Consider the following 13,022-nt stretch of genomic DNA (forward strand, 5'->3'; position numbering starts at 1 on the left):
TCCGATATTGCTCATATAGAGTTTGGGTTGGGTCCTCATTGATAAAAAACCTGTGAAAGTTTGGGAACAATCGGATGAAATTTTTTGACTTCGAACAAGGATTTCAAAATTTCTCAACTTCTAAGGAAGATAACTATGGACGTAATGGTCGGAAAATTGCTAAAGGGCCCATACGACCTGGATAGTAAAACGTGTCGCGCTTCGCGCTCTCTATGTGGTTCTTAAAATAAAAACTCTGAGGAGTGCTTGACTCTAGGGAAACGGGTTGCTGGGACACAGCTCCTCCTTGATAAGCGGCTGCTTCCTTTATCGCAACTCATTGTTACAATCAATAATACGTGTCGCGCTTCGCGCTCTATATGTGGTGGGGATAGGCCTATGATAAACATAAAAATAGGCTTCAAACTACACAAAACAAGATGATTAGGTTTGTTCTGAATATGGATAACAGATCACATGTTGGTCAAGAACAGTTTTCACATTTAGGTTGGCTGCCTGTTTCAAAAAGAGTAGAACAGATCATGCTTTGTCATGTACATAAGATTAAAAATGGCCTTGCACCAGAGTATATGGGTGAGAATTTTAAGCCAGTGTCTGGCGTACATAATCGTTGTACTAGGTCTAATATGGTAGCTCAGCCAGAATCTGAATCATTTTGCTGAAAATTTTACATTTGAAGACTGTGGTCGTTTTTCCAAACCAAGAGTAGGAAGTTTTGGTTCTAAAACATTTACATATAATTGGATCTGTTTATGGAACAATCTTCCTCAAAACATCAGGGATGTACCTAAACCTAACAATTTCAAGGGTGCCATCAAGAAACAGTTTTTAGAGTCTTCATAGCTTTTTATAGTATAATTTTTATTATGAATTTTATGTTCTGTTAAAATACTGTGATACATTTTTAATTCTTATGATCAATAAGATGCAAGGATCTCATAATTATTCTTTAACTTATAGTATGCTACAAAGTGTGTTTATTAACTACCTATGCATGTATTAAATTTTATTAAATAGTACATATTTGATACATATACATTATTAAAATCTAATACATGACTGTTTCATGGTTACTGCTACCAATAACAAGGACCACAATGGAAATAAGTGAAAATCATTTTTCTCTTTTTTGTGTTATCCTTGGTATTGTGTGTGCATTCCATGGTTTGCTATGTATATTGCTGTGATAATATATTATATATTATCTGCATTATGTAAAAACTATGTAATGTTCATATGTTTACCAAATAAAAATCAAATCAATCATAAACAACCATAAAAATACATGGATAATAGATGTGTTGTTTGCATTTAATTGTTAACATAAAAACACGTGTATTTTTATAAGATATTTAAGTGATGTAAGAAATTTTAATTAACGTTGTCACCACGTTGCATCCATTAATTTTAATAAGAATGTCCAATTGTAGTAAAATGGATTTTAAAATGTCTACATAAAATAAAGCTTTATTATATTTATTAACCTGACTGAAAAAATTGTCAGCCGCCGAACTGTTCCGTTCGTGCCGGAAACCGGGATTGAACCGGGGGGCCTTTAGATGACTGTTGCGTCAACAACTTCAGTCTAACGCTCTCCCAACTGAGCTATTCCGGCTGACATTCACTTATGTACTGCTATTTGGTGAAGTTGTGTACAGCGATCGTTAGTATATGTCTATTGATAAACTAATACATTGTAGGTGTTCGTACCACTACGCCTTCAAATAAACTTGCTTGCGCGATAGGTCGTCAAATATCGTACTACATTGATTCTCCACTAAATAAGCAAATTAGAAAAAAACACAAAATAAATATATTTTGATTATGTTTTGTTTTTATACCAAACGTAATTTTTTTTAATACAAAACCAGAAAGTTTCGCGTATTTGCCCAATCCCTGTGATCTTTCCCCTGTGATCAGTTGTGGATCAGTTATAAATTAAAACAATTAGCTTTGCATTATTGGCAATAAATGTTGTAATAAATGTAATAGGCACAAATGCAGTACTTATTTACACTAATTTAAACCAAAAATCACCACTATGCAAGATATTCTTAAAACAAAAATATATACATTGATCCGTAAAATAACTTCTCCGCCCATAAGCGAAAAAAAAATGCATTACATACTAGTCGCCGCCCTCCAGGGCGACGCCAATCAGAAAGAATACGGCTAGTCTATTGTTTTGTTTTGTGGAATTGTCAGTATTTAGTCTTCCGATCATGTTTACTCTATGCTTAAAACTAATTCGTATTTATATGACGAGGAAATTTGATTTGTGTATATACATCTATTTGGTACTAAATATGATATATTTGCACTATATTTTAAGAGTTTTAATGTTTATTTCGGTCTTATTACCAATTTATTGACTAAACAAGAGCCCTTTATACATGTTTTACGTTACTGTAACCAGTGTGTTTGCCAACCAGTGAGTGCGCATGCGCAGAAAATCCCGAATGTAAACAATAAGATTCAACTGGTCTATATATGTTTTTTTTGGTGGTCACCTGATACAAATGCTCGTTTCCACCGCTTGTGATTCAACAATCCCTGTCACCGCTTGTGATTTAACAATCCCTGTCAAACATAATGTAGTACACGACACAGAAGAATCTCGTCGTTGAAGACCACTCCATACGTAAATCGTAAATCAATGTCCTTCAGATAACGTCACCTCATCGTAACAGGGTTATCTCCACGAATCCATCTCTGAGTGCTTGCCCGGTGCCAACTTCCGTCTCAGGGTGACGCTCTTGATGTGGGCCTGCTGTTGTCTGGATGTCAATCATTGCTTAGTGATTTTGCATCCATCTTTACTTCGGGATTTTGATTTAGCAAGATGATACTTAGAGTTCCGTCAGTTAATTATAGCATTGGTAAAACATGAAGTTATCTTGAAACGAAAGTCGTCAGATATTTCTCCATACGTCATGTTGTCGCTCATATATTTATATTTTTGTGTTTTCCTTTAACTTATCACCAAAGTGTAGGCTATAAATGACAATATGGATCCGCAATTAATAGTCTGATAACGATTGAGCAGTTCTAAGGTTAATTGTATGTGTTTTTATACGCCATCTTTCACAGCGTTGTTTAAATCGCACTCTGAATTTCAGTCAGCAACATGAAGTTTAACCTACAGTGTTGACAAATAACTGACTTTACACTCAAATTGTATTGTAATTCGTCATCGGACTAATTCATTTTTTACTATAACTTACCAGGATTATGAATAGTTCTACACATTGTTAATGGGTAACCTATTATTAAAAATAGAAATTATTCAGCTATTAAATAGTTTTTTTCATATTTTATATGACCAAAACGTAAAATGAACTACATAAATTGTATATAAAGGATATTGCATGAGTAGTCGTTTTTCTATTGAATTGATTAAACGAGTCATCTTTATTTAGATGACGAGTTTAATAAATTCAATACAAAATGACCACGAATCTAAGATTCTATTTATAACATGACCAACAAATTTTCTTTTTATTTTATGCTCTTTTTACCGTTTATTCACATTGTAAAAGAGTTCAACTGAAGAAATTTGCTGGAATAATGACGTCATTTCGTCACAAAAATGACGTCATTTCACAGTTATATAACTAGTGTAATAACACCCGTGTAATAAACAGAATTAAGGGGTGTTGCTGCAGTGTTGATGATTTTTTTCCATCTAATAACTTTTGCTCAAAATTTTTATTCAAGTACTACATACAAATACTAAATGAAAAATGCAATAAAAGCATAGGGTCACCCGCTTTGTTTGGATTTTATTCACCATTATATAATATGTACTTTTTCATTAAAACTGAAAAATCTCTAATTGCATAATAATGATTAATAACCTATAAAATTGGAAACATGTAGAGATTATATAAGCTAATATATATCATATACCATTTAAGTAAACTACAAACAACCAAAAAATGGAGAACACAAGTTAAATTTTAAGAAATTTAATTTTTATAATTTTTATGTCGACCAAAAAACGTCATTTTTTTACTATTTTTACCACAAAAATGGAATTTAAAAAAGTTCTATCTAATAACTTTTTGCGAAACTTCTCAAATATGTTCATCTATGTATTGTTATCATGAAACAAAAATAAAAAAGGGGGATCACCGCACTTTAAACAGAGATTTTTTGTTTTAACTATCCCTACCGTCTAAGTCAAATTTTATAAAAATACATCAATTAGGCCAAGCCCAAGTACCGGTACATAGATTGTAAGAAATATGCATAAACATTAGAAATTGTTTTGAATCTTAACTGGGATCACAACAGCTTACCAAAAGACATAAATAAAAAACAATATTTAATCACAAACATAATACCATACAGTATCAAACTCGACCTTAATCATTAATAACTTACATGTACTTGTTCACAGATTTCGGCTTGTTTTGAAGTTTGTGATTAAATGCTTTAAATTGATAAATTTAAACGACATGACTAAAACGCTCCAGTATAAAACAAGAATGAAATTCAAGAAATAAAAAAGAAGTAAAAAAAAGTTAACCCCACCTGGGATCGAACCACTGACAATTGAATTATAAACCAATTCGGTCATTTCTGATGATACTGATAACAAAATTATTGAGTTGTGATAATAGCACCATCGGTGTTGCTATAAATATATTCTCCGTTAAATAAACTGCCGCAACACCCCTTAAAGTGATATTATGGGCAGTTTTCACTGTTGAATTGAGCTAAAAGAATTAACAGGTCGAAAGAGTAAGTTAAAATGTGGTTTCTCACAGGCAGCAGTATCATAAATTTGCCCCCCCCCCCCCGCACGGTACCCTACCCCCCCCCCCCTCCCCCGAGGAGGAGATCGGTTAGTAGTGTAATCACGTTGCTTTTACTGTCTTTTAACGTATCCAGTTGGATTTTGTCGGCAACTGCATGGGAACATGTGTGTTTTCGATGAAAAAGGTCACGTCCAGTGTTCCACAATCTTTCAGCAATAGGCATATAGTGCGTTTCATACCTTGTGTATATATAATACCTATACGAGGGTTATTTTTTCAAACTGTGTAATTTTGGCAATATTCGTTGTTGAAAAGTCAAACCATACATAATAGGTGTACATTTAACAATCTGGAACCTCTGGGGTAAGCTCGGGGGGGGGGGGTAGGGTCTCGGGGCGGGGGCAAATTTATGATACTGCTGCCTGTGTGGTTACTGACCAATTATCTGCAACTCATCTTGCTACCAGTTGTTTATAAAAATATACTATATATGCGATATTCTTACGTGACTCACCCAGTCCTCTAAGCCGAAATGATCCGTAAAACAAAATTGTGTCTTTGTGTCGTATGAACGAATCTGCACTTAAACTATATTTAGGTTCACATCGTACATGCATGATCAGTTGTCAAACGAAAGAACGGTTGATATTCAAATGCATTATTTTTCTCTTTCCGAGATGTTGTTTTAGTATGTTGATGCTGCATTAACAAACATATGTGTATATGAAGTTAAAACACCAAAACTAAACAACGGTTGCAATAGACACCTATATACTGTTAGATGCCCATAATATCACTTTAAGAATTACGTTATTTCACTCCTGGAGCGTAGGTCATGTTATAGAAGTATAAACGACATTATTGTATGCTTAATGGAGAATATTAAACCAGGATGTATAACTATGTATATGCAACACGGGGTCGACACATACATCATTATGGTATGAATTTGAGAATGTGTTCTGCATATCCATATTTTTGCGATGTTGTTTAGTCTGCATGATTATTTTTGTTTTATCAATCACTCTGGTATAAAGCTGAACGTGATTTGAAATATTCAAATATTAAGATATTAATGTTAGTTCTGAAATCTAACGTATGTCGATGGAATACGAACAAAATAAAAATACTTTGATTTATTTAATATTTTTTTACAGACTTCATGTATGCATGCATGCATGTCAGGCTTTTGTATGTGTAATTGAGATTATGTGTATTTTTTGTTTCAGCTGTTATTTTCCTAACCAGTCCGGCATTGTGTGGACGTTTGCTTACTGCTGCCGCTTCCATAGCCTGGGCGCAACAACACGCAATATTCATAGTCGAAACCAACCCGTACCTCCGTATGGACACCCATCATATTCCGGCTGTAACGGGCTTTCTTAACGAAACACATCCATTGCTTGATAGTATATTTTTTCTTGTGCCTATTTTCTCATCAAACCGATTAAGCAAGGGACAAATAGGCGATGAAAAATCAGTGAATCGTTCGCGACGCTCCGATTCTCCTAATCTGCAAAGTGTATATAATTTCATTTATGATTCAATCATTGTTATTGACACAATTCTGTCGAACGCAACACGGTTGGACTCCCAGGATTTCTTCAGTTCACTCGCGCGGACATCGCTGAATGTGTACTCTGGAGTAATCAAGATGGACGGCGACGGTCGGATTGCCTTCGATTTCGGCTTGTTTGACCTGGATTCGTTGACGCTAGAGGCCCGTAAAGTGCAGGAAATCATACAATTACCAGACAATGACTGGGAAATAAAAGGCTTAGCAGAGGTATGTAACGGCTTTGCGTGACATATAGATTAGTGTTGGTTGTAGAGATAATGTGTGGTCACAAAACACGAGGTCTGTGCTATTCACTGTCTCGGTATAGAGCGCAATAAGCATGTCCATATTGTAATTAATGTTTACGCAAACTTATACATATAGTTTTTCTGTTATACAGGTGTAACAGTATCGTGTGGGATTGAAAACACTAATCACAAACTTAAATAGGAAAACATTTCGCTGTATTTCTGTAAAAGCGGTGATGCCGTGTGTATCGAATATTAGAGGGTAAGCAGTTGACCGTGTCAGATCCAGAATGCGTACAAAATATACGCGATTAATACAATAATAAAGTTATTTATAATTTAAACAATCAACTCTTTTATATTGAACTATCACCTCTTATATATTGTGTGAAAATAGTGGATCATTTACTCTTCAAATCAGCCTCTCAGGAATTCATTTCAATGTCATGTATACCACTCATTACTCAAATGTCATCAACCTCTGACCACGGTCAAGCGGTACTGATATCTGCGTAGTAAACACTCTATGATAATTGTCATTTAAGATTATAAACATGTGTTACTGTTCGCGATACAAGCGCCACATTGTCCTAAACGTAGTTATTTTCCTTATGATGTTGAACTAAATCTTTAATTTCAGCATGTAAACATAATTATCGGTGTTGGCATATGTATTGTTGGATAGACGTGACAATAGCGAGTAAAAAGATCTTAAGGAAAATTAGACAGGCCAATAAACGGAAGACTTATAAAACACTAACATATAGCATTACATACATATGCACGCACATGTTTCTTAATTTGAATATTTTCTATTTATGTTTAAACCTGTTTTGCCTTCAGTAAGCCGCGTCGTCATATCAGAATTAATAATGGAAATATATAGTTTTTTTTAGTGAAATTGAAGAAAGGAGCACACGTGTCTTATATGATACTTTCATAAGTCCGCGGCCTGTGCATTGAAATGTAAATGGTTTTATGGTAATCATAAATAATTACACACTTTATTTTCCTATTAATATTCATTATTTTATTTTAAATATAAAATACAATATTGCCATATGCCTTAACAAAGGATGTTTTCAGTTTTTACATCTTTTTTAACATAGTTTTAAAACAAGGCACGTGCGTGACATATAACACGTTTTCTCCTTCTTCTTCTTTAATGACCCATTCCAAAGCAATACATGGCTTCCGTTAACACATTGCAACAGCATTTTGTAACGTCGGCGAACTATTTCTCTATTTATTTCTATTCCATTTAAACATAAATGTTCGTAACTTTGGTCGACTAAATAGAAAACCGAGCATTGTTTATATAGACATTTTTAAATATGTGCTCTCTTTTTGTATTGAATTGTGAAAGATATGTTAATTTAGAGCATGCAGTCATAACATAAAAGTATTAGAGCAAGAAAAGAACCTAACGATTGACTCTTTTGATGTCGTTTTATTGATTTGACGAACCTTACAATCTTGAGGTCATTGCTTTGGAAAATGTGGTTGTTCGGAATGTTAAACATGTAAAAGTACTTTGGAACGGTTAATGCAACGTTGCAACATCATAGCACGTTAAGGGATTATACAATTTTCAGAAATAAACTTGTCGTTTCCTTGTCGATACGAGCCCGTGATTATTGAAAGTATAACGTACTACAAACATTGTCTAGTTAATTATGACAACGGAAAATGAGGAAATATTTCAAATGCACAACATGTCTGATTAGAATTCGATAGCAATTGATACTTAATCAATCTTGGTAAATGACCGAATGAGTTACGCGAAATGTGGACAGCGGGGGAGCAAATGATAAATTCCAGACATCTTTCATCCCTTTATCCATATATATTTTTGGCTATTGGGACTCGAAGTGGAGGTTGATATTATGTTATTTTGCAGTGTTGTTCTGGTAATACTATGGACAACGATAGGATTAGGGGGTGTTCTGCTCACATGGGAAACGTGCAACAGAAAATCTATACACGAAATGTAATATTAAATTTTTTAAGCACAAAATAATACACGGCATGTCCCTGGTTAAATATGTCATGATTTTGATATGCATATTTCAAGAAATATCAACTTTGTTAATTATCTGACGTTAAATGGTAGTGTATTAAACGCGATTACTCGCTATTACCCCGTTGATTATATATAATATATGAAATAGGTTTAAATACCTAATAGTAAATTAAGATCAAGTGTGTAGCCTTATCTTCTTGAGAAAACTATATTGCTGACTCGCAAGGTGACACAAGTCAGCAATGCTGTTGGGTACATGATTCATACTCATGATTATCCCCCACAGCACAGGGTAGGTAGTCAAGAACGGTGGGCGTCATTCCTTGCATCTGTCTGTCTAATTCGTTTGTGCCCTACACCATTTACAAGTTTCAATCGATTCTCGGACGTTTGCAGTAGTAGTAGTAGTAGTAGTAGTAGTAGTAGTAGTAGTAGTAGTAGTAGTAGTAGTAGTAGTAGTAGTAGTAGTAGTAGCAGCAGCAGCAACAACAACAACAACAGCAGCAGTAGTAGTAGTAGTAATAGTAGTACTAATAGTAGTATGTTATGTAATAGGTTACATTACACTAAATCATTTTGTATCCCTCCGTGGTCCATGAAAGTAGTGCCTATTTCTAAAGAGTTCCTTTTCTCTTCGGTATTTAAAGCGATTTAGCGATCGCACCCATACTTTTTGTGATTATTTCCTGCATTCTGTGTGTGTCTGCAACATTTTGGCGCATTTCATTGGTGATTACGTTGACAGATGACTGTTTGGGGTGCGTTTATTGAAGTACGGGGCTTTTGTCGAAATTTCACTTTCGAAACTCTGTTTTCCGAGGGTGCTTGCCTTTGGGCGAATTTTACTTTCTTAGAAGTTGCGAGACCATATATTTTTGACTGCATTTATTGAAAGAGGACAGATTTATCTTTAAAATGATACCGGTCTTGCAAAATTTGATATATAGGAGATACAAGAAAAATGCTTTGAAAGTTGGCAGTTTTATAATGGGACCCTATGGGAAATGGAATAAGTGTAATATAACCAATATCAGGCCTTGCCTTTAGGACGGTTTCATTGGCTGATTAATTTGAGGGAACAAGATAGTATTTGATTGGCTGACTAACTCGTGGCCACGAGTTAGCTAAGTCGGGATCTCGAGATAGTAAAAAGAGGAGTACAATTTAAAAAAAGAGGAGTGAGTGTCACTATATGCCACCGTACAAACATCATACAGTTTGCATGCGATTTTCTTCTTAAGTGGACAGAATTATCATACGAATGTGCTGCAGTGCATATTTTCAATAATTTGTGATTGAGTGTTGCAGAAGAGCACGTTCGCTGTGTTTTAAACTACATATTCTGTATCAGATTCTAGAGGGGCTCAGCTAATACTATATTTTGACAAGTAGATTGTCTCTGACAAAATAACCAAAACAAACTGTGCACGGTAGCCGGCGGTCTATAACTTAATGCACACTGATACAACGTTCTGCTGTTCACGTGCCGCATAAAGTTAACAAGGGGCTGTAGACAGCATTATTAATAATTATCAAATAAATGGAAGGAGAAATTTCGAACTATTGTTATATTAAGAATTCGATAAGTAATTAAAAAATGTTCTTATATGAAAAACTTAGTTGTGCACAATAGTAAGTATACAGAGGCGTCGGAGCTGGGGCGGCAGGAGCGGCGGCCGCCGCCCCAATATTTTAGGCAAAAAAATAAAACCCGTATATCTAAAATATCTTTACCACGAAGCAAGGTAATCACGCGTTCGCGGTTATAACACGTGTATTTTTTATTGTCATCACCCGCCCGCGATAATGTACGTGTCAATTATGTTCTTAATTGATCGGTCTCTTTTATAACGATAATCCCTTTATTCTTGAGTAATTAAACCTGGGAATCTTTAATTGTCGGTATGATCTTAGCCTTTGCTTCTTTTATTTATGTAAAGAAAAGTATGACATGAAACAAATGTACCGATATCCAATAGTCCTTAATTATTACAAAATTAAAGATACCTCAAGATACCTGAATTAATTGTAATAACTCAAAGTTAATCCATAATTCTAAAAAAACTTATTTAATTTTTTTAGCACTAATTGTGTCAGTTCAATATGTCTACTCCAAACCAACCAACGAATTTCAGATTTCCAAAACGGAATTTCGGGAAAAAATCCCGAATAACTTTCTTTCAACCCTCATGATCCCTAATGTTGTGTCGCCTGCAACAGCGACATATAGAGATCACTTCTCCATCGTCTGTCTGCCTGTCACAACTTTTATCATTCAGAAAATGCCTGAAATAGACGTATATAAAGTCAGGTATCAGGCATAAAAACGCACCAGAATGCGCAATTTGATGCTTAAATTTGAAAAAAAAATTCCAGGGGACCCCGGACCCCCCAACAACGGGAGGGGGTACCCCCCTCCCATACCCACCCCATCCGCCGCCCCAATGTCAATTTGCTTCCGACGCCCCTGATACTTACGCATTTTATGTTAATAGGGAAGCCTTACCGGTTTAAACATTCGGCTTATGGCACTATTCCACTACTAAAACAAGCCCACGATTCGCTACGATTTCTCACATTTATTGAATCGGGAAGACTCGTGACAGTGTGCGATTCAGTAACGACAGTGGTACGATTGAGTTACGACGAATCGTGGGGTTCGGTTGAAGTCTTGCGAATAGGTTCGTGACTTCACTACGATGTGTAAGTATCTACTGCGACTGTACTACGAACGATGCAGATCGGTCACGACTAAGCTAGGACCTCACCGAACGCACCCATGAATTCGGCGCCAATATCTACTGATATTGATTCTAACACGGCACGCGACTTGTTTTCTATAGACAAAGAAGGAAATAAAGTGTGGGTTATTCTGCAATAAATTATGGGCGGAGCTTAATATTTCGAAAATAGTTCCGAGTAAATAAAGCAAATATTGCAGTCAAATGCACGTGCTTAAATCCCGCTCTTAAAGAAATGTAAAACATGTAGCACGTATATAAATGAAATGAAACAAATTGTATATTTGGTGATAAGTGGCATGACCACGCCTGCTAAGAATTTGTTTGTTAAGAAACGAAATTAAGAAAACATTTATAGCATGTCAGATTTTCAGAAGAATTAACACATGTGACGTCATTTAGTTTCTATGAGTGTTGTTCTCAATGAAAGTGACGTAATTTGCAAAATATTTATGAATGAAAACGACGTCAAATGTTTGTACAATTCAATGACGTCACTAAATAGTGAACTTTGTACTAAGAAGGGCGGAGTATTGAAAAATATAGTTCACGTCCATAACCTTGAAGCAAATCAATCAGAATCGTGTAAGAATAGAAATAATATTTTTCTATGATGGCTTGTTGTCGAATAACCCACAGTAAGGAGTATAGATTCGTGTTATCAAAGCACTCGTGCTCCGCATTCGTGATTTAATTCCTACGCATCTATACTCCTTACTGTGGGTTATTCGACAACAAAACATGATGGAAAAATATCATTTCTTTATCATTCTTTACAAAATCGTAACTGTTTCGTAACTAAATCGCGAGAATCTTAGCGGGCTCGCAACTCAATCGGGGTGAACTTTTGAGAGTCTTGACAAAGTCGTAAATGATTCGTAGACAGATCACGTGATCACCGATTCCCCGATTGAGTCACGAATTACCTAAGATTCCATTACGACGCCCAAGAACGCACTACGACACTGTTACGAGTCAACTGCGATTAAATTCAGTCTTGGAGGTCTTGGTCAAATTTTAAACACGTTTAAAAACTGGCCGCGATTTTTTGGGGGCTCACGACTCGCCCGCGACTAGCTACGAATGAGTTAGGACCTTCGCCGATTGAGTTACGAATGTCCCCGACCTCAAAATATTTGAAATCGGGACAAATCGTGGGGAATCGGGTCGAAGTGGAATACCCCTATTACGGCAACATATTCTTGTTCGTCTGAACATAACTTTCAGAGAAACGATGCATGAATGGTAATCGAGTGAATTAATTACCCGGTAACACAATGACTAATAGAAAGAACATACTGATCTTATTTAGGCTGTCATTATCAAACTTGCATATTTTAGTGTTAGCTTCAGTAAGCAATTTTTAGAATTTCAGTATGACCTTTCCTGGTATCTTTATTTTGCAGATAAAGTGGCCAAATGACGTAGAGTTAGGACCAGACGAATGTTTCATGGTGCCGTCCTGCAATGAGACATCACGTGGTTTGGACGCCCTCTATATTGTTGCGATAGTTGTGTCTGTGTTATTTGTGGCGGGAATGGCGACTGCAATTGTGATTGTCGTGTGGTGAGTATCAGACCTGCTGCAATATTATATAGCTAAATCATTATCTTAAAGAGACGATCAATTTTGCAATACAAAGTCGATGTATTCAAAACATAAAAACGCAGAAACATGATAAACATTTA

The 13,022-nt window shown here is 35.5% G+C and overlaps 1 protein-coding gene across 1 annotated transcript in view; it reads left to right on the forward strand.

Moving 5' to 3' along the window:
• Positions 1 to 13,022, forward strand: part of LOC127834295 (retinal guanylyl cyclase 2-like) — a 131,482-nt gene that overhangs the window by 64,676 nt on the left and 53,784 nt on the right. Inside the window, exons 3-4 of the mRNA XM_052360016.1 lie at positions 5,993 to 6,549; positions 12,740 to 12,900. Of these exons, the coding sequence (XP_052215976.1) occupies positions 5,993 to 6,549; positions 12,740 to 12,900 (718 nt within the window). The remainder of the gene's footprint in view (positions 1 to 5,992; positions 6,550 to 12,739; positions 12,901 to 13,022) is intronic.

This window comes from Dreissena polymorpha, chromosome 6 (genome assembly GCF_020536995.1).
Source record: "Dreissena polymorpha isolate Duluth1 chromosome 6, UMN_Dpol_1.0, whole genome shotgun sequence".
NCBI lineage: Eukaryota > Metazoa > Mollusca > Bivalvia > Myida > Dreissenidae > Dreissena > Dreissena polymorpha.